At 39.3% G+C, this 26,588-nt stretch overlaps 1 protein-coding gene and 2 long non-coding RNA genes across 13 annotated transcripts in view; 2 read left to right on the top strand and 1 right to left on the bottom strand.

Annotated features, from left to right (window-relative positions):
- LOC142360452 (uncharacterized) overlaps positions 1-14,035 on the top strand; it is a 55,465-nt gene extending 41,430 nt beyond the window's left edge. For 4 of the 6 annotated variants that reach the window (XR_012763058.1, XR_012763052.1, XR_012763054.1 and 1 more), the window contains 2 exons: positions 8,234-8,409; positions 10,279-10,786. This is a non-coding gene — a long non-coding RNA (uncharacterized LOC142360452). Of the gene's footprint in view, positions 1-8,233; positions 8,410-10,278; positions 10,787-13,763 lie in introns of those variants that run through there. The other 2 variants (XR_012763053.1, XR_012763055.1) reach the window with 2 other exon arrangements.
- The window catches only part of BIRC6 (baculoviral IAP repeat containing 6), a 194,638-nt gene that overhangs the window by 23,244 nt on the left and 144,806 nt on the right, over positions 1-26,588 (bottom strand). For all 6 annotated transcript variants that reach the window (XM_075412723.1, XM_075412718.1, XM_075412724.1 and 3 more), the window contains exon 66: positions 2,233-2,443. In XM_075412723.1, the coding sequence (XP_075268838.1) occupies positions 2,233-2,443 (211 nt within the window). The remainder of the gene's footprint in view (positions 1-2,232; positions 2,444-26,588) is intronic.
- On the top strand, positions 22,097-26,482 carry LOC104329279 (uncharacterized). Its single transcript, XR_719494.2, has 2 exons — positions 22,097-23,018; positions 24,168-26,482. It is a non-coding gene; the product is annotated as an uncharacterized LOC104329279 (long non-coding RNA).

The raw sequence follows: 26,588 nt of genomic DNA, 5'->3' as shown, positions 1-26,588 counted from the left end.
TCAGGTATTGGCTGGTAAACATTCTCAGTTTATAGTAGGAGGAAGAACATTCTATACATGCATTTTCCTGACATTGTATTTACCTTCTTTTCATGATGTTTCAGTGTATGCTTAGGGACAGCACTAAATTTTGCAGGGAAGGACGGGCATTATTTCCTAGCAAGCCATCTTTAAATTGGAAGCAAGTAAACAGAATCAAGAAACCAATTCATTGCTGGAAGCAGAAAATTATTTAAAGAAAGATACGAGAATTTGTATTGCAGCATTTGCTTTTCCAACTCCCTCAGTCAGGGCAGAAAAAGATGATTCAGCCATTAACCCCCCCTAAATCCTCAGTTCTGGAAACCAGAATGGTCAAAGACATACAGAAACGAGGTGGAAAAGCGGCTGTGCACTCTGTACCAGCTGCGGCACCTCCCCGAGGCAGGCGGAGGTGGGAGGCATGCCGGGCTCCTTCCTTCGGCGCTGCCAGCCCGGTGACTGTCCCTTCGAACAGCAGCCACCAGCAGCACCGGCTTAATCAGTCAAATGACTAAAAACCAGGCCCCCTCAGACTCATCCCCCAGCCTGTGAGCCATAACAGAAGAGCAACATTTCACAGAGGGTGACAGTCAGATCTCCGTGACAGCGGCATTTCTGAAGATGAGAAGCCATAGTTTTGCAGCGCCAGAACTGGTGATCAAAGTAACACTGTGTCAATCACTCAGCAGTGCTCTGATTATTTGACCTTTGGAACAGTCAAAAAAGACAAAAGGAACATCGGGAAGGTAAACCCAGTTTTGTACTTATCCAGAACATTCAGTTTGTCAAAGAAGAATACGTAGAGGGAAAACTGATTTAGCAGTATGGGTACTGGTTGTTACTGAGTAGAACAGGAAAAAGACTGCTGGCCTATATTTTGTTCTCCTCCAACATCTATGGCCCAACCAGTCGTGGGGATAATAGGACAATAATACTGGGTTTGACAAAGCTAAACTGTCTTTTAACTGGGGACTACACCAGAATCATCAAGGAAATAAACCAGCTAACAATTAGACTGGACTCACACATTCCCTGAGGAGGATCTGTAGTTATCATTGCCTTTATAACCATTTTAGAAAGGGAGTTACCTAGAGGCTGCTCTACCCTTACTGAAAGAAGTTGCTGCTCGTGGTTTGTCTGCATGCATCTCCTGAAGTAGCCAGTTGAACTCTGGAAGGGGTGCAGAACAAGCTCACGCAGCGCTACGCTGCAACGCTCACACAGCCTGACGGCATCACAGCTGAGATGGGATATTCAGATACTTTCCCATTTGTTCGCTAATTGCTCTGCCAGACTGCAAGTGTTTGACAAGAACTGTCAAACACAGAGTTTCTGAGAAGAGGCTGGCAGACCCCGAAGCCTGGCACGGGTGGCTCCAGGGCGTTCATTTCTAATTTCACATCACCTTTGGCATACTGGCTCACCTCTGACACCTGCGCTAATGGACCAACTAACTGTCATAAAATCACCAGTGCATGGAAACATGCTTCTCATATGTAGCACCAACAGATAGCACTAGTCAAATATTTTCAACCATCTCTCTACAATTAGGGTTCTCACCACAAATAACAACTCCCAAATCTTGTGCCTCCTGAACCTTATTCTTCCTGACAGAAGCCAAAGGCTTCTCTCCTAACCAGTTAAGCCTCCAATGGAGAATCCATTGTGGAACCTGGTCCTTACTCAATGTGTAAAGCAGCACAGAAGCATCCAGAAGATACTTGGGACACTTCTTGTAAAAACAACCATTTGGTTTGGCCCCCCTCGATCCCACTCTTTACAGAAAGGGCTTGTTCTACAGCTCCTGGGGAACACTCCTGCCTTCAGCCCAATAGCAGGCAACACACAGTCCCACGAATAAAAGATTCTCCTCATTGGAGAGGGAAAGAATTTTAAGAAAGATTTGAAGCTCCCAGATTCTTAAGCAGCAATCCTCTTTCTGATCAGTGGGCAGTTACTGATGAACAAGGAAGAGTATGCAAACCTTCAGCTTCTTTGCATCACACATAAAAAAATTTCTTGTAAATAGTACAGTAAAACAGAATATATACATACAAACATAAATCTAGATCAGATGGTATGTTCTCACTCTGGACTGCAGCACTCATTCAGATAAGTATATAGAACTGAATCTTTTTTCACGTCTATATTCGTAACATGCAAGTGCAAAACACAGTTTAAAGGAAGGTTAGGGATGATAAAAGTGATTACCTCAGTCGGTTGGTGTAGGTATCCACACAGGTCTTCATTTTAGCCAACAAAGTCCCAACAGAAGCTTGTGACTCCAACTGTTCTTCCTCCTCTTCACTATTTTCTCCCGACAGAGGAAGCAGTAATGGTACCATTGATGTGCAGGATGCAATAGCACGGAGTAATTCCAGCAGGGCTCGGTAAAGGGGAACATGCCGGGCCATATCCAAAACTAAGAGAGAAAAACAGTTGAAAAACAAAAAAAATCATTAAAATTGAAGAAGACCCTTCCACTCTTACTAGAGATGTTTTAAACTGAAAAGCTAGATTTTAATAAGTATTAAAATATTAATGACATTTAATAATAAAATACAGTATTTTATAATATCTTTTTATAAGTTATGTTTTAAGGGACTTGTCCAGAAAAAATTGAATAAGATACCGAGAAAACAAAGGTTTGCAAAAGACACAAGAGGACAAGAGTGCTAAAAAGGAGCAGAACGGGATTACCACATGCTATATTCATTTCTAGTAGCTTAATATACAATCCTGACTCAAGTTGTATGCCAACAGTAATCACAAACAAATATCTATGGAGGAAAAATTGTAACCCGTGGTGTAGCAGGGTAGCATTTGCTGATTCTAACAGCATCAGCATTAATAAAAACAGACTTTCATATCACCCACTATTTATAGTTATGTTCTCCTTTGGGAAAATTTGTCTGCATTACTGCGGGAATATTTATGGTTGTGAAATCAATGAAGGTATGTACTAAGAAGTCTAGCTTGCTTCTTTTCATAGAGAAAGTATAACTTTAAAAGCCATTATGCATTCTTCAGAGCCTGTGAAAGCTCTGAAGAAGATGGAAATTTTATCTGCATACATATGAACCCCAAAACAGTAAAGATGAATAAGAATACATATTAGGCAGGCAAACCTCACTGTCCTAGTGCTGCTCAGTGTAATGTATGTGTATTATACAAGTAACTGAGGGTAGAATATAGATATCAGCTCTTCTTGCTAGGAAAGACAGGCAGAGACACACAATTCTAATGGGTTCTCTAGCACCACATTGTTTATTTTTCTTTTCCACTTGCTTGGATAAACATGTAATGGATGTCATTTCAAATGACTTTGTATCATTAGTAGAAATCCTGAAAATGTAGCAATACGCAAATACTTCACACAGCTGCTTCCTCTGTCCCTAGGACATGCTATTTTTAACCTAACTGCAGAAAAAAATTGCTCTAGTTCAAAGTATTTACAAATGACTGAGTTTATGATAACATAAATTTATGCTTTTTCCAGCAAAAAACCCCCATCAAACAAAAAGCCCCTGCCAACTCACATTAGGACAGAACAAAGCACAGAACAACCCTTTAATGTTTCAGTTCGCACATCTTGCCCTCCAAGCTAAAGCACATCACAAACTTCCATCTCCCGTCACCAAATCCTTAGCTCTAAACACAGCACGATGGGACAGTAAAAAGAACCAAGCAAAATTCAACAAGCAGGTTTAAAGATGGATTTATCTCTAGCAAGAGTTCTTTTATCAACAGCTTGCTATTAATATTTGGAAACTATTACAATAGCACAAACTCTTAACTGGGTGAAGTTCTGGTGTGTTGAACAGGAAGAAAATTTACTGAAACAAAGCACTAAACTGTCAGGTCCGGTATCATGGCTCTAATAATATCCCGTGTCAAAACATTCCATATATTTAAAGCAAACTCTATTGAATTTAAACATTGGCATTAAGAAAAACAGTTTCAATTAGCTTCAATTATCTGTCAACTCTTACATTTTATATTTTTTTATGTATATATATGTTTTACATATATATCTCCCTTCCTTATGCTGAGTCTCTAGTCAACGATTGCCCACACAAAAATCCCCACAATGTGTAAAGTGGCCTTGAAATAAACACAAATAGATCTGATGATGTGTGATTTAAAAAAAAAAAAATAAAAAGAAAAAAAAAAAGGAGTGTGGGGGGAGAGCAGGGCAAAAGAAAGCGAGAACGGGAGTCCATAAAGCCCCATAGTGTAGCCCTCACCAGAAATCACCTCCCACCTGTAGTGCTAAAGATCAAGCAGCTCCTCAATGTAATCAATAGCTGTTTATTATGAAGATAGTGAGAGAAGGAAAGATATGACCTCTTAGATAACCACAGCATTTCCCTTCTGGAAAGCTTTTATTTATTTATTTTAACCATGAAATATTCATGAGGCCAGAATATATTATTTCAAATCCTCCAATGCTTGCTTGCCCTCTCCTTTGCTAAATGGAGAGTTAAATTCAAAATTACTGTCAGGAGGGAAACTGAACTGACAGAACTTTGAAACTGAGAGAAAAAGAGAGGAGAAAAAAATCTGTTTTTCACAGATTCAACTCGCTTGCACTGCTTTGCAATTGTTCCCATGTGAAACAAGTGAAATGTATTCACTTTGTTTCCATTTAAACAATCTTTAAGGGAACAACTACCAATTTCTTTTACCTTAATGCTAGACTCTTTCAAACTCAATTTCTTGATACCCTTATTGTCTTACACTATTTTTGTCCAAGGCCTTTATTATACTTACTAGGATTATGACCCATGCAAGTGTATTTGTCCAAAATGCCAGAATTCTCCCCCATCGCCAATCTAAATCCTAAAAATGTTTATCAAGACCGGATATCTGGATAAGCATCAGAAAAACTTGCTGTAAAGAACCGACAGTTGACAAACTACCGTTTATTACCTTTACCTTTATACACCCACCCCTTGTGCCTACTTTCTTTTGAATTGGAAGAGAATGCCAAACTGACTAGAGTGTACGTTTTCTGCAGATATAGCTCTGCTTTCTGAAGCAGGTTAAGAAGACTTGAGCTTTTTTTTTAATCTCTATATTTACATGCAATTAGAAGTTCCAGACTGGGTAACACTCAATTTTTCAGACACTACTTTTAAGCCACTAGGACTACAAGACACTCCTTTGTAAAATAACCCCCCGGCCCAGATCTGCTGTTTGCTAACCTGCCCATCTCCTCGTGGTGTCACCTCGGCTGTGTCTCCAGATGGCCTAACACCACCCTTCTGGACTAACAGAGGCTTTGCAAGTCCAGGAGCATCCAAACTAGAACCTCTATGTTCAGGCTGTGCCATGCAGACTCCGTCACCATCTTTACTGTTTTTAGTGCCTGCAGCATATTTAGTTAGTTGGGATTTATGATAGATGTCTTCCCTTTAAATATCACTATGTATATATTAGGGGAGAGTATTTCAGAAATATAAATGATACAGCTTTGTAAAAAAACAATTAAATCTGGTTACAAAATCCTTTTAAGGAATTGAATTCAAATACTAAAAACATGAATAAAAATATAAAAAACAAATCTGCAAATCAACAAATCCTATTTCCATCAAATAGAAGCAATGGAACCTTTAGGCTATCATCCTCAACTATAGGTATTTTACCAACTAAAACAGCAGCAATTTGAATTTTACGCAAATATAAACTTCAATGAAGAACAAATGTGAAAAGTAATCCACTGTTTTCTTCAAAGTATGCTGCTCCTTGGGAACACACCAAACTTTTTGCTGCCTGACTGAGTTGGGCAATGCAGGTGTAGCATAACATTTTACTCAAATTAAATAAGGTAGCTTCTTGCGTAGGAAAGAAAATCCAAGGCACCACAGAACAGAAACAAATACTTTTGCTTACAGTAGAGCTATACTTGGAATAGCATGACACATCTTAAATATGTCAGAATTTTTTTTATATGGGTACTTCAGTTGTATAAGGCGGCACTACCAACATTTGATTTACATGGGCATGCACAAAAGCACACCAAACTGCAAACACACAGCATTGCTAAGAAAATGGAAACGGGAGATTAAAATTCTTGGCTTTGTAAACATGACAGATGGATATATTCTCCGGGATTCTCTGTTATTCTGAAGTCAAAATCATTATTAAATAATGACAAGTATCTTTTCCAAACAGCCCAGTCTGGTGGCTCTGGGACTCCCCCAGCGAGTGCGCCTGGCCCGTGCTGGCTGCTGGGCACACACGAGCTGCGGGCTCTCCCACATCCGTCCAGTTCTGCGCTGTCGGTGCTCCCCGGTTCTCTGGGGCAGCGAATTGCCGAGCGAGGTCCAGCCCCCAGCACCAGGGACCAGTTAGGAAGCTCCCCTTGCTGCCTCAAACAGAACCGCTGCCCGACAGAGCCTATCTGAACTTGCGCAAGGTTTCCTGAGCAGTGCTTCAGATGACTACTAGATGCCACATACTTCCATCAAAGGAGAGGTACATATTAAATTATTTTATTACTAGACTCAGAGCAGGGATCTGCACTCAGTTTTCACTCTGCTTCCTTGTCTGCCTTGCTCAGGGCCAGCAGGACAGGGCCACCCGGCGACAACAGCGCTGTCTCGGAGAAGGCTCCACCACCAGAGGACATGGCTCTTGCACCGCCGGAGCGGGTCTGCTTCCCCCGCGAGCTTCCTACACGCTTCTCAACCCGTGTTCAGTAAATACACATCCAGGCCTCGCCTTTCGGCTATACCAGTAGTTAACCAGTTCAAAGAGTGGAGCACGAAGCACAGCACAAGCTAAAAACCGCTGCGGAACCTGGCGCGTGAGCAGGCGGCTGCAGGAAGTCTGTAATGGGGCCCCTGGCCGGTGGCCAGGCCAGCCCAGGGCGAGGAACAGGGCCAGGAGGTGACAGAGAGCAGCAAGGCCACACCACCATGCATGGGGCGGGCGGCAAGGTGACGACAGCAGGGCTCTTGCAGGGTGGGATCCCAGACAGCCGAGTTAAAGCACAGTGACAGCAGCATCTTTTTTACCACCACTGCTTCATTAATTGCAGGAATTACAAGTTCTAGAAGGATGGCGGACATGTCCAAAAACCAGGCCAAGGTCTTATTCTCCTTGATAATTAGCAAGGAAGTTCACTGTAGACTTTCTGGACAATAGGCAGCATGCGTATGTACTCACAATTCACATCAAAAAAGTGTCCGAGGTCTAAATTTATTCTGTTGCATTTATGAAAAGCAGAAATCTCAGCAAGGTCACTGCCACGTTCTAAGATAGGTAGTGATGGCAAGCATCTGGAAAACACCTCATGGTTCAGCGGGATAAGGTCTTACCCCTCCCTCCCATTCCTTTGGGTAATAAAGGTCAAGTTTTATTGGAATCACTACAATTCAGTTAGCCTCTTGCCACAGTATTTGCCATTTAGAAAGACACTGAGGGCTAAATAGGTTAAAAAAATAGACATTTCATAAAACCAGATCTCCCTTGTATGCTAAAAACAAGCAGTCTCATTGGGGGTGGTGGTGGAGGGAAGAGGAGTCTGAAGTTTTTTTAAGAAGTCTTGACTTTCAGAAACTGTGGAGCATCTTGTGTTTGAAAACACCAGGCTTTCACAAATGCCTAAAGGTCATGAGATATTAAGGCACTGATCACATTTTTGAAAACTTCTAGACAGAGCCTGCTGATTCCTGGGAAATGACTGGTCAACATTCAAAGACTGTGTGTGCGACTTCAAAACATGTCAGTTGCTTTCCACACATCTATTTATTCGTCACCAATATAGATCTATTTCTTACAAAGACCTAAGACTACCCATATGCAATTACAACATTAATATAATGAAAAAGCATATGAGGGCAGGCAGTTCCATAGGATCAAGGTATCACCTTAAATTGCATATATATCTGTAACAAGATAATGGCTCAACTGAGTCTAATACTCCTTTGCTTTTTTTTAATATTTTACAATATTCAAACAAAGAACAGCCAGGCCTAATGGCCCATTAAATAGATAGTAAGGAACAGCAATAAATTTTTTTTTCAATTCATTTAACACTCTCAGTACAACTTAACTGGTTATGAATAAGATTATAAAACTTCTTTCCATTGCAAAGGATATTTAAAACACATCACAAAGAATATGCACATTTATCTCAAAATAAAGGAAACTATTAATATAGCGTATCCATTGTAATAAAAAAAATCTTCACACTTTATTGCAGGTTAAAAGAAACAAATAGAGAAGAATAATTTGTAAGAAAATTATGAAAAGTTCTGCTTTACTTGCACCTAACGTGAAGGCCTTTCCACTGTGACTCTCACTGTGACCCAACTAGGAATTCCTACCCCAAAGGAGCCTGCAAACTTGATGTAAAATAAAACAAAACAGATGCTTGAGGTAAAAAAACAAACACCTTTACCAGTTCTAAATATATGACATTGGCAGATGCACACCCTCCTTGCTTCTGTGCCATGAGAAAAGGTGTACATACATGCTCTCAACCTATCTCCTGTAGATCATTTCTCAATTGCTAGACTCGCATCACTTAACAGGACTTCCTGAATTGCAGTTATTTTAGAGGCCCACAAAAGTGTGGCTATTTTTTCTTACATGCAATTTTTTTTTACATCTGACCAATACACATGACTGACTTTCTGCCTTGGTTTCAGGGAAGAAGAGTGTGCTGGCAGCCACAGCAGAAAGCACCACTGGAAACTCTTTCCAAATTACAGCCCTTTTTTTTGTTTTCTCAGAGAGATCTGCTACTGCAAACACAAGAGGGATGGTTGTGAATGGACAATTAAAAGGAAATAATTGAAAAGAAAAAGGCATTCTGGAGAGAATGCGTATCAAAAAACGCATTGGATATGTCAATTTAAACCAAAAATTTCTTGCAAATGGTTACAAATGTGTCTTACATTTAACAGATCAGAAAAGAGACAATAACAGGTTAAAACTTGAAATGAACAAATTGACCTCTATAATCAAAGATGAAGTTGAATTCTGATTTTATAACAACGCTCTCCTTGTCCACTCCAAAAGGCCTCCTGCCTGCATGGGGTAGAGTTTCCAGTGAGCCAAGAGACGCTTTCAAGTCTCCTTTCTTATTCTGTTTTGGATCTATTTTTCTCCTATTTTAGTGAGACTTTATATCTTCCTGGAAAGACAAATGATTGTATTTTGTTAAATATTCGTCCAGAAGTAGCCATCTAATCTTGCCTCTGTTTTAAGTAATGTGAAAGAAAACCAGACAGTTCCGTAGAGCTGCTGTATTATAAAACTGATCTATTCACACCATGCTCAAATGCTCAAAATTTACTACAATGCACCCAAACCTCCCCTGCAAAAAAACCCAAGAAAATACCTTTGTATTCCAAGAAACCTACTGTTTTCTTTTATAGTAATAAAGTTTACAGGACATTGGCCTCATCAATTTAAGAAGCTAAAAATAAAGTAAGACATTCTCATTACCATGCTACTTACTAAGAAGTTTAAGTCCAATGTTAAGATCATGACTGCAGTACCACACACACCTACCACTAAATTTTTCTTTTTTATTTCACCTTTTTTTACCTCCAAATAATTTAAAAAAAGACCTTGAAGTTCTGTCGGTTTTACACCATTTCTAAAACACACTTAGTAATTAGTGAGGACATACCTTTGATGTCTGAGTATGTTATTCACAAACCTAAAACCCACTGCCCATGATTAAATTAAAGACTTCAGGTTCACGTTATCATATTGAAGACTCTCATTAACTACAAACACCGCTGTTCAAAAAAGCTACACAAAGGAAACACTCCTTTTGTATTTTTAATTAAAACCTTCAGACACAAGTCTTGTGGTCGCTGATAGTGCCAACCATGAGTGAGACTTTCCAACAGGGCCACAAGTCCTTTTGCTAAATATTTTAAAAACGGAGCCGTTCCTCAGCCCCCCTTTACTGCATCTTTGCAAACATACGATCTATGAATGCAGTCCACGCTGCAGGCAATAGTGTCAGTTCCAAATACGTCACGCTCTGCTGCCTCTTGATTTTCTGTTTCAGAATCAACCCAGGGCAAGACTCTTTTATAATAGGCCTAATTAACACCCTGTGTTCTACTCTGTTTTAAGAGAAAAAACCGATTGCCTACAGAGTATTTCAAATTCAGATCTCTTGAAGAAAACATTAGCCTTCAGGTAAAAATAAAACAAAACCTTTCTAAATATTGTCATCTTGGAGTAATTTAATTAACTTGACTTTTTCTTCACTTTTCTTTATAGGAATAACACAAGCATTTTCACAGCACCATTGTGAAATAAGGAAACTGGCATCAGAAAAGAGGAGTGCCCTTGCATAATGAAGCAGGAGGCGAGGCGAAGCCCCCTTACAGGTCACGAGTCACAAATCCTCTGTCAGAGCAGTAAAACAGCGCAAGAAGGGTGGGCCTCTGAATTCAGCATCTACAGTGTCAGGCTCCGAGGTGATTATTATTATTATTGTTCAGATACAGCCTTAAAATTTTGCTCTTCTGATGTCAGCACTGAGCCCGTTACCAGTTAAAAAAAAATGTAAAAAATCAGATCAAATGTTAGAAAAGGTGAAGAGAGATGAGAAATGACTTCATGAGACTTCATTTAATCATTAGTACCCCTTCAACACCATGTGCATTCTTCCCCTTTCTCAAGCAGACAGGACAGAACTGGAGGAGTGACATGAGAAAGGCAACTGAACCACCCAAGGTACAGAATGAACTGCTGTACTATCTCAAATGAAATAAACAAAGACTTTGCAGCCTCCGTGACTAATGAAGTGTATCATAAAGGCATTTTTAAAATTATGAGTAGTAAAAAAAAAATGAATAGAATTGGACTAATCAATACATTCAAAGGAAGAGGTGCGCCATTAGAAGAAATAGTGCCACTTGTAAAAGAACATACACTACGCAACACGTCACTGGTAAGCTTTGGAAAAGCTTAGCACTAAATGCTGGGGCAGTAAATATCGTTACATGTTCAAAAGTAATTGGGTAAATTCATGTAAGAACAGGCCATCAAGGGCTAATAAATGAGGAGACACCACCCTTGGCCACATACTATTAATACCAGGGCAGCATCTGTATGCCAGCCCCATCCCTCTGCTCTCCCGCAGGCATATGTTCTTGTCCACTATTGGTGATAAAGTAACGGGCTAACAACCCTGGTCCATCTTGGCATTGCTATTCTTACAAGTGTATTCTAGGAAACTTAGAAAAATATAGCAGTGTAACTGCAATATAAAAGGGAAACTGCGTTCAATCATAAAAACAAAATGCCTTGCTCAAGTTAGTTGGTCAGTCATCTGGAGTTAGCGTAGTAATGCGGCCCAAGGGAGCAGACCATTGCTCTTAACTATTATTGGTTTAGTTATTTGTAAAGAATATTTGATTTTGGTGAAGTTAAGTATTTTCAGGAAAGTTTTATTTACAAGTAAAGTCAACCAACACTTAGAAACTTGTCACAAATGTATCCATGAATCCAGAAAAAACCTTTGCCAGAAAAAGCACGAGGCATTATTTCATGAGGCTGGTGCGTACAGTTGAGTAAACAGACACAATTTCTTGTATTTTAAAAGGACAGGAAAAAGAAACCAAAATGTAAAAAACATAAAAAAACAAACTGAGCTTTTAAAGCATAAGTGACTACTAAAACCACGCGTGGTCCCCAGTTGTGGAGATATTACTATTTGCATGTCACACTCTAGTCCCCGATGCTGGAATCCATTAGAGGACCACTCTCTGCCATGAAACTGTGCTCCAGATCATCTTGAACAGGTGGTCAGGCAATGACGGGATGCTTCTGGAGGCTACCGAGCCATCTAACGGAGGGGTGGGGAATACATCATCAAGTAAGAATACTTAATGAAAACTAAAAATGCAAAATTCTGTATTCCTTGGTTTTGTTTGTTTGTTTGAAAATATGGCCCAGCAGGCATCAGCATAGCAAGGGTGTGAGCCGAGTATTGCAGGGGAAGTCCATACTGCCACGGGATCCAACCCCACTGCAACTTGTAACAACCTCTCCTCTGAAAGATTGCTGGTTTTACCCAACAACAGTTCTTTAAAACCAACAGAATATGAAGAAACACAATTAAAGCATAAAGCTATAACCAAATCAAGTTTGTATCCAAATCTAGAAAACACGTGTAAAGAAGTCTCAGTGTAAAACCACAGGATTGCTCTATATTATCCAGTAAATACATAAGGATATAAAAAGAAAGGCATAGATAAAAGAAAGGCATAGATAAAAGAAAGATACAAAAAAGATATGAAGAAAGATATGTACAAAGAAAGGCATTCAGACACTACATGAAAATAGTTTTTTGCCTGGTCAGGGATAAAAAAAGCTTAATTATTAATACAACTCTTTATTATGGCATTTAGCAAGATAGAAAGGGACGGTAATTTCTATTTGAGGTAGATGTAATGCAACAAATATTATGTTGAAGGTAAGCTAGAAGTGTCAAATCAATCTTCCACTTAGCCAGGAAAATAAGAAAAATACTTTCTGTACAGAAAAAAATACAAGCTTTAAATATTCTGCAGACAAAATCTTTCTTGAAAAAGTAAAAGTAAAGCCGAAACAAATCAGATGCAAGTTTGCCTACCACCTCATGTTAAGTGTCTCAAGTGCAGGCACTCCACAGAGATGGAAAGAAAGGTATCGCTACTCTAAGAACATGAAGTAGGATCTTTAAGCAAGTTAATGTGGCTTTCACCATCCCTGCACTGGAGGAGGGAACAGTGATTTCACTATTTTTGGCAGAGGAGTGGGCAAGCAGCCACCTTGAAATGGTCCTCAGTCTGAGAGTTACCCTTTCCAGCCCATAAAACAGTCACTAGTATTTTAGAATAAGATAGGAATTGAAAACAAGATGGAAACCTGCCATTTCATTGCACACGCTGGAGAAATTGATGTGGAAATTCAAAATTAGAGAATGAAGTTGTGGGCTGTTTTTAAACCATTACTTCAGCAGATGGAAACAGGCCAAGACTTGGGTCTTCTGTTCTGTCAGCAGAGGATACTAACAATGTTACTGGAATGAAAGGACGTGGGGGGCCTGTGCTTTATGGCAAGCTTTCCGTCTATGTGAGCACACCTACAAGCTCGTGTCCTCAGGGGACAGGAAGCAGACTACTGGGGAACCTTATTTTGCCTTAAATATCTAATTATTTCGCTTGGCCAAGATGGCAGAGCCTCTGTGCATATGCAAAACAGAACCTTTATCACTTCAGCGTATTTTCTACAGAATAGTCGGTTGTTTAAATACCAAGATGGGCTTCTGGAAAACATGCAGAGCGCAGACTGAGGAGAAAAATTCAAGTCTAACAGCCTCCCTGAGTCTAAGTTAAATGAAAGGTAACCCCTTGCACTCACTGCATATTGAAAGTGCCTTACAGTACAAATAGCTATGTGGTAAATTTATCAACCAGTTTAACTGGGGACCACATGTGATGGGGAGAGTCATCTCTGCCCCAGAGTTGTGAAATAGGAGAATTTCCACCTTCCATTTAACGCCATGCAATTTCCAGCATCACTTATGAAAACGGATCACCCTCCATTATGTTACAGTACAAAAATTAAGACAAACTCAGAAGAAAAGAAAATATTCTTTTATTAATAAGTGATACTATCTTGAAGTTGTCCTCTAGAGCGGACAAGAAGATATATATGCTATTAAAAGAGTTCATGCGCTGGAATAATCTACCATAGATTAACTCTTTTTCTAGACTAACACCTTCAGCCACAGAAATCTGTCTCCTTTGACCTGGACTCAACACCACGAATACCCTCAGCGAGTAGTAAGAAAGGAAATACTACACATGGGAAGCGTCTGCGTAAGAGTACGGGAAATGCCAGATACATTTACAGTACTTTATTTTCAAAACCAGGAGAGAAAAGAACAACATGAAAGAAATAAAAGACAAGTGAGACTGTTACTGCCTGGAATAATGAAGATCTATCACTTGACAAAACAAATGTGACTTTCAACTGCTGAAAACAAAAGCCAGCCCTCACCTCACTGTTCCAGTAAGTTCCTCTTCAAATGCATGCTGAGCTACATGCCTCAGCTGATAAAACTCTTCCCTGGAAGTACAGTGAGCTCGCTCTTAGGAAAGGCGCAGTAAAAATGTCTAGAACTAATCCTGGCAATCCGCTCTGTACGTGAACAGAGAGAAAGGGATTGCTAGTTTGTTTGGTCAAGAAATTTTTAGCCACTTTTCCAATGGTGCTGCCAACAACTGACAAAGCCACTAATATGGGAAAAAAACCAAAAAAATAGAAAAAGCATTACTTACAGTCCTTTCAGGAATCTCTTATGCATACCAGCAAAACATCTGTGCCCTGTAAATGGTTACTGTATCTTTAGCAACAAGGACCAGGAAGGCATGAGAGTTAAAAAAAAAGGAAAGAAGCAGATCGTACATTTCTGTGGTATAATATGGAACCGTAGGACACCAGTACGGTGTCACTTGCTCCTCTGATGTCATATTGTCTTCTCAAATAGGACTGAGGCTGTTGGCAATGAGAGGCATCATTTTAAAATTAATTCTTAATGCCTCTAGTAAAATATGTGAATTATTGTAGCATGTGGTGCTGCACAGCAATCTATTCTGTGCCCTGGTTGCCAAGAAGGCCCATGGGATCCTGGGGTGCATTAGGAGGAGTGTGGCCAGAAGGTCAAGGGAGGTTCTCCTTCCCCTCTACACTGCCCTAGTGAGGCCCCATCTGGAGTGCTGTTTCAGTTCTGGGCTCCCCACTTCAAGAAAGATGAGGAGCTACTGGAGAGAGTCCCGCAGAGGGCTACGAGGATGATGAGGGGACTGGAGCATCTCTCCTACGAGGAAAGACCGAGGGAGCTGGGCTTGTTTAGCCTGAAGAAGAGAAGGCTGAGAGGGGACCTAATAAACGCTTATAAATATCTCAAGGGTGGGTGTCAGGAGGACGGGGCCAAGCTCTTTTCAGTGGTGCCCAGCGACAGGACAACGGGCAATGGGCACAAACTGAAGCACAGCAAGTTCCGTCTGAACATGAGGAAGAACTTCTTCCCTCTGAGGGTGACGGAGCACTGGAACAGGCTGCCCAGGGAGGTTGTGGAGTCTCCTTCTCTGGAGATATTCAAGACCTGCCTGGACGCGGTCCTGTGCAGCGTGCTCTGGGTGACCCTGCTTTGGCAGGGGGGTTGGACTGGGTGACCCACAGAGGTCCCTTCCAACCCCTACCGTTCTATGATTCTGTATGCCCAACTATGATTACCAAGTCTAAACAAAACCACTTGAGATGTACTGTCTGACTACAGTAAAGAAAAAATGGGAGGCCCAGTAATATTTACTCTGGAAATTTTGAAAGATGTAATGTGGTATCTTCAATTTTAAAGGGCCTGCTGAATGTCTTTACCAGCTACTCTCAGAGGGAAAACCAGTCTAGTACTTACAGACTCCCAGTGTTGTCCTACAAGCAGGGATATACCTACTGGTGTTGGCTTCCAGTTAACGAAGTGAAAAAATGAGCTCCTGGATGAAATGCTCATGGGCCTTAGCAACGAGATAAATGGACCAGGAAAGCTTAAGGATAGGCTCCTTCCTCCCTCCTGCCTTCAAACAAGGCAGAAGCTTTACTGCCTTGTGCCTTGAACAGTCACGTCCGTGACCTGCACTGTTTTCTGTAAATTAAACAGCTATCACAAGACAGTAACAGTCTACAGGCAGACAGAATTTCACGGAACACTTATGGCCAAAACCAAACACTTTTGAAGACAAAACCCCCCTACCTTTTATTTCTCAAGTGGATAATTCAAAATAAGCATACAGAAACTAACTTCAGGAGTGAAATGAACACCAGCTGCACCTCATGTCTGATTTGTTAGCTTCTACACATCCTTGTATCAAGTATCAGCATCTAACTGCACTTCTTGTGAAAGCTTATTAAAAAAGATAATTCATCTGTGGGAAGCAGGAAGGCAAACACCACAGTTTAGTTTCCCTTTACATAAAACGTATTACACAGTGGAGTGCAAGGCATCAAGGTCTATCAAAAGAGTGTAGCTCATGTTAGTACCAGAAGAATGATGTCTAAGTGGATCCAAAGGGGAACAGCAAAAAAATTACAGGTTCTTGGCAGGCAGATATAGATACATAAGCAGTCTGTTGCTCATGCTCTCAAGACAGTCATACTATCCTGTAACCACAGAGGTCCAGAACTTCACAGTGGTCTCCAGATGAGAAAGAAACCTTGTTTACTTATGTTTTCAGGATTGTCCCGTAAAGCACCTTCAGTGGCTTAGTCACCATTTGGAAAAATTCCTATGATTTAAGGCTCATAAAAACAAACAGACAAAACAAGCCATCCCACTCTTGATTCCAGAGTACTGTTTTTCTGAAAAGTACTATGTATTATTTACGCAGCAGGACAAAGTATACATGGTGAGAAGCAGGAGAAGGAAGAACAGGGTGAGATGCAAGAAGCCCCATTGAAATCTGGCCTTTACCGCTCCTATTTCTCATCTAATAATTTCTCGACTATCTTTCCCACAAAACTCCCTTCCTTCTGGAAAATCTAACATGCACTTTAATTCACTGTGATCAAGTGAGTGGGGCCAGAGGTTGCAAGCTAGTCTGAAGTATGCTTTGCAGATACAGCTGCAAAATCCACCACCAGCTGTGTAAATCAATGAAGAGCTCTCCAGTTAATGGATTTATGTTTAAAAACCATATAAAACAACGTGCAGTACAGAAACAGATAAAGCTTGAAGCAGAAGTTACAGTCTGTCAGTGATCTTTGCTAAATAATAATTTGTTGGAAAAAAATATTTCCATTAGCTCTTTGAAGTTTAGTACACTTCAGTCTTTGAAGGCCTAAGTGCTTTATCTGCCATGCAATCCAGCACCCAATTACAAACCAAGTCTAAGCTGCTTCGTTTCTCATGACAACCAGGTTTTTAATTCTCAAAGATCTCAATGCCATGATGTTTCAATACATACTTTATAATTACTCCCTATAAGTTACAGCAAATTTCTGCAACACAGTAGAGCTAGAAGTACAAATTTACAATTCATTCTTTCATAAATCTTTTCCATTATTAAGCACTCAAATGGATAATTGGTTTTGACATTTAAAAAAAAATTCTGTTATTAAAGTTCTACTCCAAAATCACTATCTACTAGGAAATAATATTTTCAAATGCTTTGAAAATATACTAAGCATATATTCATATTCTTTTGCAATGGAAAACAAGAGATTTCATGAGCTAGTAATTTCATTCTCTTCTTCCAAAAATATTTCCAAATAAAGATGACAAATTGGAGGAAAGAGACGTTGCAAAAGGTGCTGGGATGGTGGTATCTCCCTCTCTGGAGATATTCAAGACCCGCCTGGACAAGGTCCTGTGCAGCCTGCTGTAGGCGACCTTGCTTTGGCAGGGGGGTTGGACTAGATGACCCACAGAGGTCCCTTCCAACACCTACCATTCTGTGATTCTGTGATCTTCTAAGTTTGTTTGTTTTGTTTTTCAAGATCAGTCATCTGGAAACTCACATGGACAAGATTTGTCCTTTCTCACAAGGTAAGATGCTTTAAGGGCTTTGGAGAATGAGGAACTTGTTTTAGTACTGTTGTTCTCTGACAGCCACCCTCCTGGACTAGGATCAGTTCTCACCATTCTGCTTTCCTTTGCTTGCCCAGTAAGGACCCAATATTCACATAACGAACTCCTCTAACACAACAAAATTTATGAACATGAGAGCTCAAAACCGTGATACTTGGAGCCCTAATACTCCTCCAGAAGCATACAGCCTACACTCAAACCAAGGTGAAGAAATGGTCCTGGATACCCAGTGTCTTTGACAAAACCCTCTTGAGCTGTAGAGAACAGCACTGAATCATGACTGAAGCATTATAAAAGTCACTAGCATTTTAAAAGTTACTAATCACTTTTTAAATGTACAATATCCATACAAGAGATTTTTTTTCACACCAGTGAAGAAGATAAAAATGAAGATTGCCTGATGTCCAACGTGAGACTATTGACTGGAGAAAAAAGCCCCTCGCCTTTTTTCCATCATTCCCTCCCACCATATCCAGAAGGTCACCACACGCCGTTGGGGCTGAAGCCATCACCTCTAACTCAGGAGCATTCATCAGTCACCAACTTCTGAGCTGCTTCAGTTCATCACAAGAGTGATTAAAATAGTTCCCTAAAAACCAATATGGGATATGTCACTCAACACCTTCCAAAGGCAGGTTGGCTCAGTTTTTCCTAAACTATTACTCCAATGTCAAGCTTACACACTTACCACTTTTCTTGACAAAATGCCAGCATGCGTTCTGACCATATTCACAGACAATAAAGCAGTGGTTGATCTTGACTGCTGCTAAGAAAAGCTGGTGTTCAAAGGGGTGTGGCAGCAAGAACCGGTACTGCTCCGTGTCCGTTTAATTGATCTCTTAACACAGAACTATTTTAAAGCAAGTGTGAGTTGCTGGAACAATTAAATTTCTGGTAAGTGAAGAGTGACAGGTGGGAACAAACTAGAGAACTTCTGTTGTTAGTTATGAGAGAAATCGGAATTTTTCCAATGTTCTGGGTCAGTAACTAAGTTACAAAAACAGGAAAAAATCCCAGACAATAGCCAAAAGGCATTGAAGTTCCTCAATCAGAAGGAAAACAAGATGTAGACACATAGTCAAAGTGTCAAAATCACCAAGTAAATGCTGAGATGAAACACATGAAAGAGATGTGAATGAGAACAGTAACAAATCTAAAAGCATTTTGTGTTGCTACAGACAAAGGATCTGAGTTCTTCCTCTTTTTTCAACAGCAGAGTAAAAAAATACCTTGAAACCTGGCTTAAACTGACCATGCCCATCACTGCTGACTCAAGCGCATCACACATCCATCTATATCATAAAAAACAGGCTAACAGCTCCTATAAAGAAAACAGTAGCTGTGTTTCATTCTCAGGAAAGAGGAAAAAAAAAAGAAAAAAGAATAACTAAGAAGGAAGAAGCGTGGATATCCACTTCGCGCTTATGCTAAGTGAACCAGTTTGTCTTCATTTGTGCATACTATTGCATCTCCTGACAGACACAGCTTTGCTCTATTGTTTAACTGAAAAAAGTGTCAGATCTTGTAAAGAGAAGGTCGTGGAGGTTGTCGGAGAAGAAAACTGGAAGGCATCACCTACAGGACGCGTGTGCTACTACATTTCAAGTAGTTTTCTGCATCTTAGGGAAAACGCAGAATGAGGGCAAAAAATATCTGACTCAAAACACACTATTTTAATGAAAAAACACAGCATATAGAATAATCCTAGCATACATGAAAATAAGAATTATATAAATCCCCAGAAATACATGAGGAAAAAGAAAGCTTACACTTTGGCTAGGAGTATTTGTTCCTTTTGTAAAGGTGATGTTCTGGGCATACCGCGTTACTCATAGCAGTAGCATACAGCAGGATAATGATCACCTGAGGATCAAGACTGTAAATCATTGAATTTATACCACAGACTTTTTTACAAGATAGCCTGGCAACTCCTTCTTGAAGCATGAATATCTTTAAAATATGGCATACGTTTGTATTGCCTAAGGTCTATTCCCATGCAATACAAATGCTCAAACATCAGCAGTAATGAACAGAATGACCTCTAATCAACAGAATTTGTTCTGCTCTTGGGATACTACATAAATCAGTTACCAAGCAGTTGCTAAAGTCTTACTAAGTGCTTGAAAGCTCTCTCTAGATGGAAGCAACAGAATTCAATCTAGGACATTTTTGTATAGCAGTGTCCAAACTCAAATACTGTGTAACCATGTAATGTTCACCCCAAACCAGGTGGTTTTGTTACTCATGTATGAAATGCACCCCCAGACTCTAATATCATTTTGCACAAAATGTAGAGGATCTCCCCATTTTTCCAAATATCATCAAATATTATGGATAAATCAAGACCTTTTCAAATCAATCTTTATTACTCACTTCACTCGTGAGAAATCTCGCATGAAATTTTTTCTTCATACTGAATATGTATTGTAACTATAAGGAAGTTATTTGTAAATACTGGCTTCCACTCAACATGGATGAATTCATCAAGTTTCCTATAACTGTGAAATGTTAAACCTGACAACCTTTGTCCTCTTCCCCCACCCCAGCTCCAATCAGCAACACTTTGCCCACAGTGGCAGCCTAAGCAGCTGCTGCCCCATCCCTCTTACTGTGCTGTGCTAGAGATTTGCTTTTCGCTGGGTCTGTTTCCAAACCAGCTCACGGCATGTCCGCACAGACATGCACACCAATATAAGGGAAGGACAGGAGGGGAGAAATGCCATCAAACCAAGATCCGTGGCAAACGCTGGATCTGAAACATGGGGCACAGGAGGTGTCGCTCCCCCTTGACTGCGTACAGCGGGAGCCCAGAGAGATTTGTTTCCCTGCGTTCACCTTAAACCCTCCAGTGCCAGCTGCACCACAACTGTGAACACGGCAGCCCACTATCTGACCTCAACCATGGCAATAACCAGGCCAAGAAACATTTTGTGAATCTTTTGCTGCACTCTGCGGATACGTCTTAATTAGCTGATTATTTGCAGTGGAGATGCTGAATTTATTTTATTGTCATTATTTATACTTGACAACATTGCAAGAAATTCTTCTGCTGAACTTGAATCTTTACACCTGGTTGTGTTCACAAGGTGACAGATTCCTACCCTCCAAAGACACTACTAATCTTTAAATAAAAGATGCACATTGCACGCAATTTCCCCCCTTTCATAAAGGAAAGGATTTGGTTTTTAACATGTGAGGGTTAATACAGTATAATGGCTTGAAAATTCAGTTATTGCTAGATGCTCTCAGTGACATGAATGGTCAGAATACACAGGCGAAAATTTCCCCATCTTTGCATCTCTGAATGGACCTACATGAATACAGAAATACGTTCAAAGATACGTGGACAGAAAACAATTCCAGGAACAACCCAAGTTGCAGCAGTCTTTTCAGAATAAGGGAGGAGCTTAAAAGGAAAGACTATATACACACATTAGAATATATTTTAAGGAAGCTGTGCTGGAGAGATTTAACCTAATTACTTAATTCTTCTAGAGTCAAACAATTTCACTATGGCAACATTACTTTCAGGAGAAAGGGCAGATCATACAAGTGTCATACAACTCACAGTACTTCAGACGTGGTATTTGCCATTAAAATAATGCATGTGTACAATATGCAGTTTTGTCCACTACTAACAAACTAATAAGTGTACTTAGACACTTCAGAAAAATAATGAGAAAAAAAATTAATGTGTAAGCAAATTCATTTGAAAATGAAAGTATTTAAACCAATGATTTTATCCTCTTTTGCTGTCTCACGAAAAGATTGTTGAAAACTCAATTTCAAACAATACCTTGCAATCTCTAAAATATGCTGTTCTGGAAAGTGATCAAGGTTTCCAGTTATATTCTTACTGTTTGAATTCAATGTAATATAATTATCTTTTGTTTTCTCATATGCATAAGCTTTTTGTGCTTATGAATTCTGAATTGCTTGACATGGAAAGTATTTTTTAAAAATAAGTTTTCCAATATACATAAAATAGTTACCTTCATACCAAGAAGCTATGCTATACCAATGAAAATATGTTGCATTTGTAGCCTTCATAGAACAAAGTGACTGAATAAAATTATCTGAAACACAGCTACCTGCAGAGGTTATTAAAATTGTGGCCTTTTACCTGAACAGATTGGGAAGAAGAGAAGACTTCACAGATCTCCCCCCCCCCCCCCCATCCCCCAGCCTCTCCAACAGAGCAGGCAAAAAATACCTCTCTGATTTACCTAGGAAAAAAATGGAGTTACTGCTTCCTCTGAAATCGGAACAGGAATATTTTTCTTGAAGTCTGTGTTTTCCTTAATTCCACACTAACCTGCATTCTTTGGGAGGCGAATGAAAAGAGGAAAAGCGTTAGGAGCAGTATTTCCCATAGAAACAATTGCCTGTCAAACAAAGCATAAAAAGACAAAAGGCAGAAACACTGTTTCAGCTCGACTGCCTTAATATCACCATTTGTCATGCAGCGCTTCCCCGAAGTACAGCTAACTCTACTCCTCTCTATGCCGCTCGCTCTCTCCCTTGGTCCAGCATGGGAATGTGCCGGGCCTGACAATGAAACAGCAGAGCCATGGCACATTGTTATGCAACTCGCTGTCTGCAAGGGTGGCTCGTAGCTCCTTCTTTATTCAGCAAGTGCCAAGTGCATGTTTAATCAATGTCACAGCTCACCACAGCGTGCAACTAAAGCCACTGTCATTCCTCTCTTCAGATCTGCCTGGCTAAGTTATGCAATGCTCCGAAGAATACCTTGGAATTCTTTCCAGCGGCTCTGAATGCAGGTGCGTGACAGCGTCCACACTACTGCCAGCAAAGCAGACTTCTTTTCATTCTTTTTCAGGCTGGACTAAAATTACATAGTGTGACTGCACGTAGTTCGCTGCATTTGGAATTACAGCATGTCAACGTGAGAAAGCCTCTTCAGACAGCTGCCACAAAGAGTAAATCAAAGGCTGGATTCTTCTGAAGTCTTAAGAAATAACTAAGTATAACCGAATAAAACCAGGAGCTGTGTTTTTTTTTTTTAAAGGCAAAACTGAACAGCATGCATTTTGTTGCTCTGCATCATCTAAAGAAAAAAATCCTCAATTTTAACGAGAATTAGTCAGCAGTGAGGATCATTACCAGAAAGGGGTTTACTGTTTTTCGACTACACTTGCCTTAGTGGATTACTGAGCAAGAAGGCCAGTCATTTGGAAGATTCTGTAACATTTTTATCCTCACTGATAAACTTCTTCATCAAGGAACAGTTCATGCTGCTATCTGGTCTGTCTGAGTGAGGAGGAGAGCAGCCCCTTCATGAAGATAAAAGCCTGGTTTGCCCCTGAATTGCCAAGTAAGAAGCATGTCTGATGACATTTTATTCCTGATGCAATGTAGGGTAAGAAACATTTTTTTTTTTTTTTTACCTTTCTGTGAGAGATGCTCTGAGCTGATGGCTTTAATTAGACTCACAGCAGAAACACATTTATCTCCAATGATTAAAGCTGTTTGCCAGGAGAGAAAAATTTTATTGCATTATAAAATGCGACTGCAAATTTTCAGTAAATTGGGGTTATCTGAACTAGTAGAAATCCCAATCAAATTCTGGTTTAAGGTTGGAAATTTCTGATCAATAAAGCTAAAACAGCATAGCAGATTACATATAATACCAACATCTCAGCCACCAATGAACATAATTTTACAGGGAATATGTTTCTAGAGGATATCTGACTATAAATTAATAGTACAACAGCAGCTAAGTAATAGAGACGACCTGTCAACTCCACTTTTGCAACAAAAAAGGTAATAAATCATACATACATCTGTAAATACTATCTCAAGTCCTTATATTGCACAGAATTTTGTTACTATAAAAGTACTACTGTCCTTTGGCATACTGCAATAATAAGCATATATAATAACAACAACAACCACCTTTATATCTGAAGAGGCAGGCGTTTTCTGTTAAATGTTTACTGTTGCACTGCTGTGCAAAAACTGATCTATTAAACAAGTAAAAGGATAAGATCTCACCTGCAATTGCCTACTTTGGGCTTACTAGTCAAGAGAGACTGCGATACTGTATTAAGGAGGCATATTTTCCATGTTCGAAAACAGCAGACGTGAATATTTTCAACTGTTTTTGTACCATGGCAGTTAAATATTTAACAGCAGCTGAAAATTCTCATAATGTCCTGAGGCATTTCAGAGTATTTCACAATGCTTACATACCTGCTTTCATCAATTTGATGTTTCATAAAGACACAAATTACCTGGCTAAAGACAAATTTTCAATTTCTTTTATTATAAAGCATGTTACTTGGCTTGAAGCATCAAGCTATTTTTCACTCCTTCTACCAAATCTGTATCTACAGAACAATTACTTTTAACATGTACATGTTCATACAAAACGAAAACAAAAGACAAATACAACTCAGTAAACACAGCATTAAGAAATACTGTATAAAGAAGCACAAAATTGTTTTTAAAAAGATCAAAGCTTGCATGTTTGTCAGACCAGATTTACCATCTGCTTGCTTTCTTCTAGCTAGCTGCCAGAATACTGGTGAAGGTATTTGCAGGAAAAATGGGAACCTCTGCCATCACAACACTGGAAGATGTAAAAAGGCAGGAGGAGAAAGAGGAGAAGGAAGAATCTATTTTAGCACTGCTTGGGATTATTGGAACTGTACTCAATTTATTTGTTATTGTTTTTGTGTACATCTACACTACACTTTGATGACATTTTTGAACAACAATTGCACAGCACACAGTGCAAAGACCAGAGATAGTAAGAATGATTTCTAAATTTAAAGCAAAAAAACCCACTGTCTAAAAAGATTATCAAAAACATTCCAGAGCAAAGCGTCTGGCTAAGGGCGCTGCATCAAGGACTGCTAAATGTATCTGCGAGCCCAGCTAGGGTGCTCATTATGGAAATGAAGGCAGACAATATTCAACTTCTCATTGATAACAGATTAAATCCAAATTGCAGAAACAGAGACAGCACTGTTTTACTGCCAGCAAACATGCAAGACACAAGAAATGTAAGCAAACACTGAAAACAATCAGAACATAGAAAGAGATTAATTAAATATATAAATACATATAAGCAAGCCCCATGATGCTTTCTATGGTTTTGTGCAATATGTCTCTTCATAGCCGAGACCAGAAAACAGACAAAAGGGTTTTATTTTTAGATCACCATAATTTAGGCTTATAACTTACACTAATATATAAGTGTGGAGACAGGAACACTGTCATACCAGAAATTGTAATATTATAAGTAAAATTTTAACTATTGACTATATTCTGCAGCATTTTTGTTAGTCTTGTGGAAAGCTGAAAAAGGTTTGATTTTCTTGCCTTTACTGACTCTGTATTTGAAATCATCATGCTATACTGACGATGTGCTTTTCTAATTAAAAACCCTTTAAAGTGGTGTGAAAAAATAAAGAACAGTTTCAGTACTTTTTTTAAGAAATATTAATAATTACAATGCCACACAAATACATATTCTCCAAATGAGAAATCTTAAGTTACAGTTTCTGTATTGCCATTTTTAGAAAGTGTTTAACGCAAGTCAAACACAACTTTCATGTTTGCATCCTGATGCTTATTTTCAAGTAAAATAAAACATATCACACTGGGATTGATGGTGTTGTTGCATGGAAAACAGGTTTAATATCTTTGCCCAGAAGAGTGTACTCTCTCTTTCTGGACCAGGTCCTGAAGACATTTTCCCTTTTTGTACCATTTGTGATTGAGGCCCAGAACTGCAAATCTTATGCATACTTCACGGAACATGCAATTAGACCACTGAAATTGATTAAACTATTTCCATATTTTAAATTAAACCTATGTATGTATTTGATTTAGGTCCAAAGCTGCAGACAGCCTGAGATCACAGAAGCCTATATATACACATGAATGTATCTCGCATGTATCTTCTAATAGAAAAGCTACTTTTGAGAGCTTAGGATTAAAAATACAGTAGAAAGACAACACTAAAAAAAGGGAAAACACTGATTTTAATAAATACCATTCTTAGCATTAGGTGTGCCACAGAGGAAGAATGGAGGAGCTGCATTTCTGAAAATCAGCTCAGTTCTTTCTCCTAAGGTGCAAAATTACATCCAGTCCTTCCGTGAAATGACAAGCAAAGAAATACCTCTCTTGTACAGGTAATAGCTTACCAGTGTATAGAACTTCATAACTGCTAAACCAGCTGAGCCTTTGGAAGTCACTTTGAAATAAGCACATGCATAAAATAAGGTCAGGGATCTGGAACAGAATGAATTTGGCAATGATATTTCAGTCAGTTGCAGAAACTACGCTTTAACACACTGATTTATGGACGAATGAGGTGGAAGATGGTATATTCTGGTTTTGCCACTCTGAGTCAATACTGGCTCATCCAGAAGAAATAATAAATAGAGCTGAGGCTGCACTGGAGGGAAACACGTGCAGCAAAGGAAATTTATTCACTACCCACAGTCTACAGCAAATCTCTAGTACTGCATACTCATTTTCAGTATACGAAGCATCAAAGCATTCTGTAAAACTAAGCTACATTCTAGAGAAATTATGCAGGTTAATCATTTTTATTAAAGACTACAGAATAGAGTCAATACATTATTAAATTTTTCTATGTACTTCTTGTATCTACATACTTATGGATATTATTGCATTAATCTCATAATACAAGCATATTTGAGGTGAGTCTTAAAATGAGAGGTTACAAGAACCTGATAACTGAAAAGAAATATGAAATTCAGGTAGAAATTACTGCTGTTCATTTTGATCCTGAAGTTACTTTAAAACTTGTCAGTTCTGTGAAATAAACAGTTTTATTTCATGTTATTTCAGTATATATCTCTGTTCTCACAATTGTGAATCAACTACTACTCCAGCACTGGAGTGAGATACTGCACCCTTCTCTGTAAACACTTCAACAGCGAAACAGATA

The sequence above is a fragment of the Opisthocomus hoazin genome, chromosome 2 (assembly GCF_030867145.1).
Source record: "Opisthocomus hoazin isolate bOpiHoa1 chromosome 2, bOpiHoa1.hap1, whole genome shotgun sequence".
Lineage (NCBI taxonomy): Eukaryota > Metazoa > Chordata > Aves > Opisthocomiformes > Opisthocomidae > Opisthocomus > Opisthocomus hoazin.
This window is presented reverse-complemented; position numbering and strand designations above follow the sequence as displayed.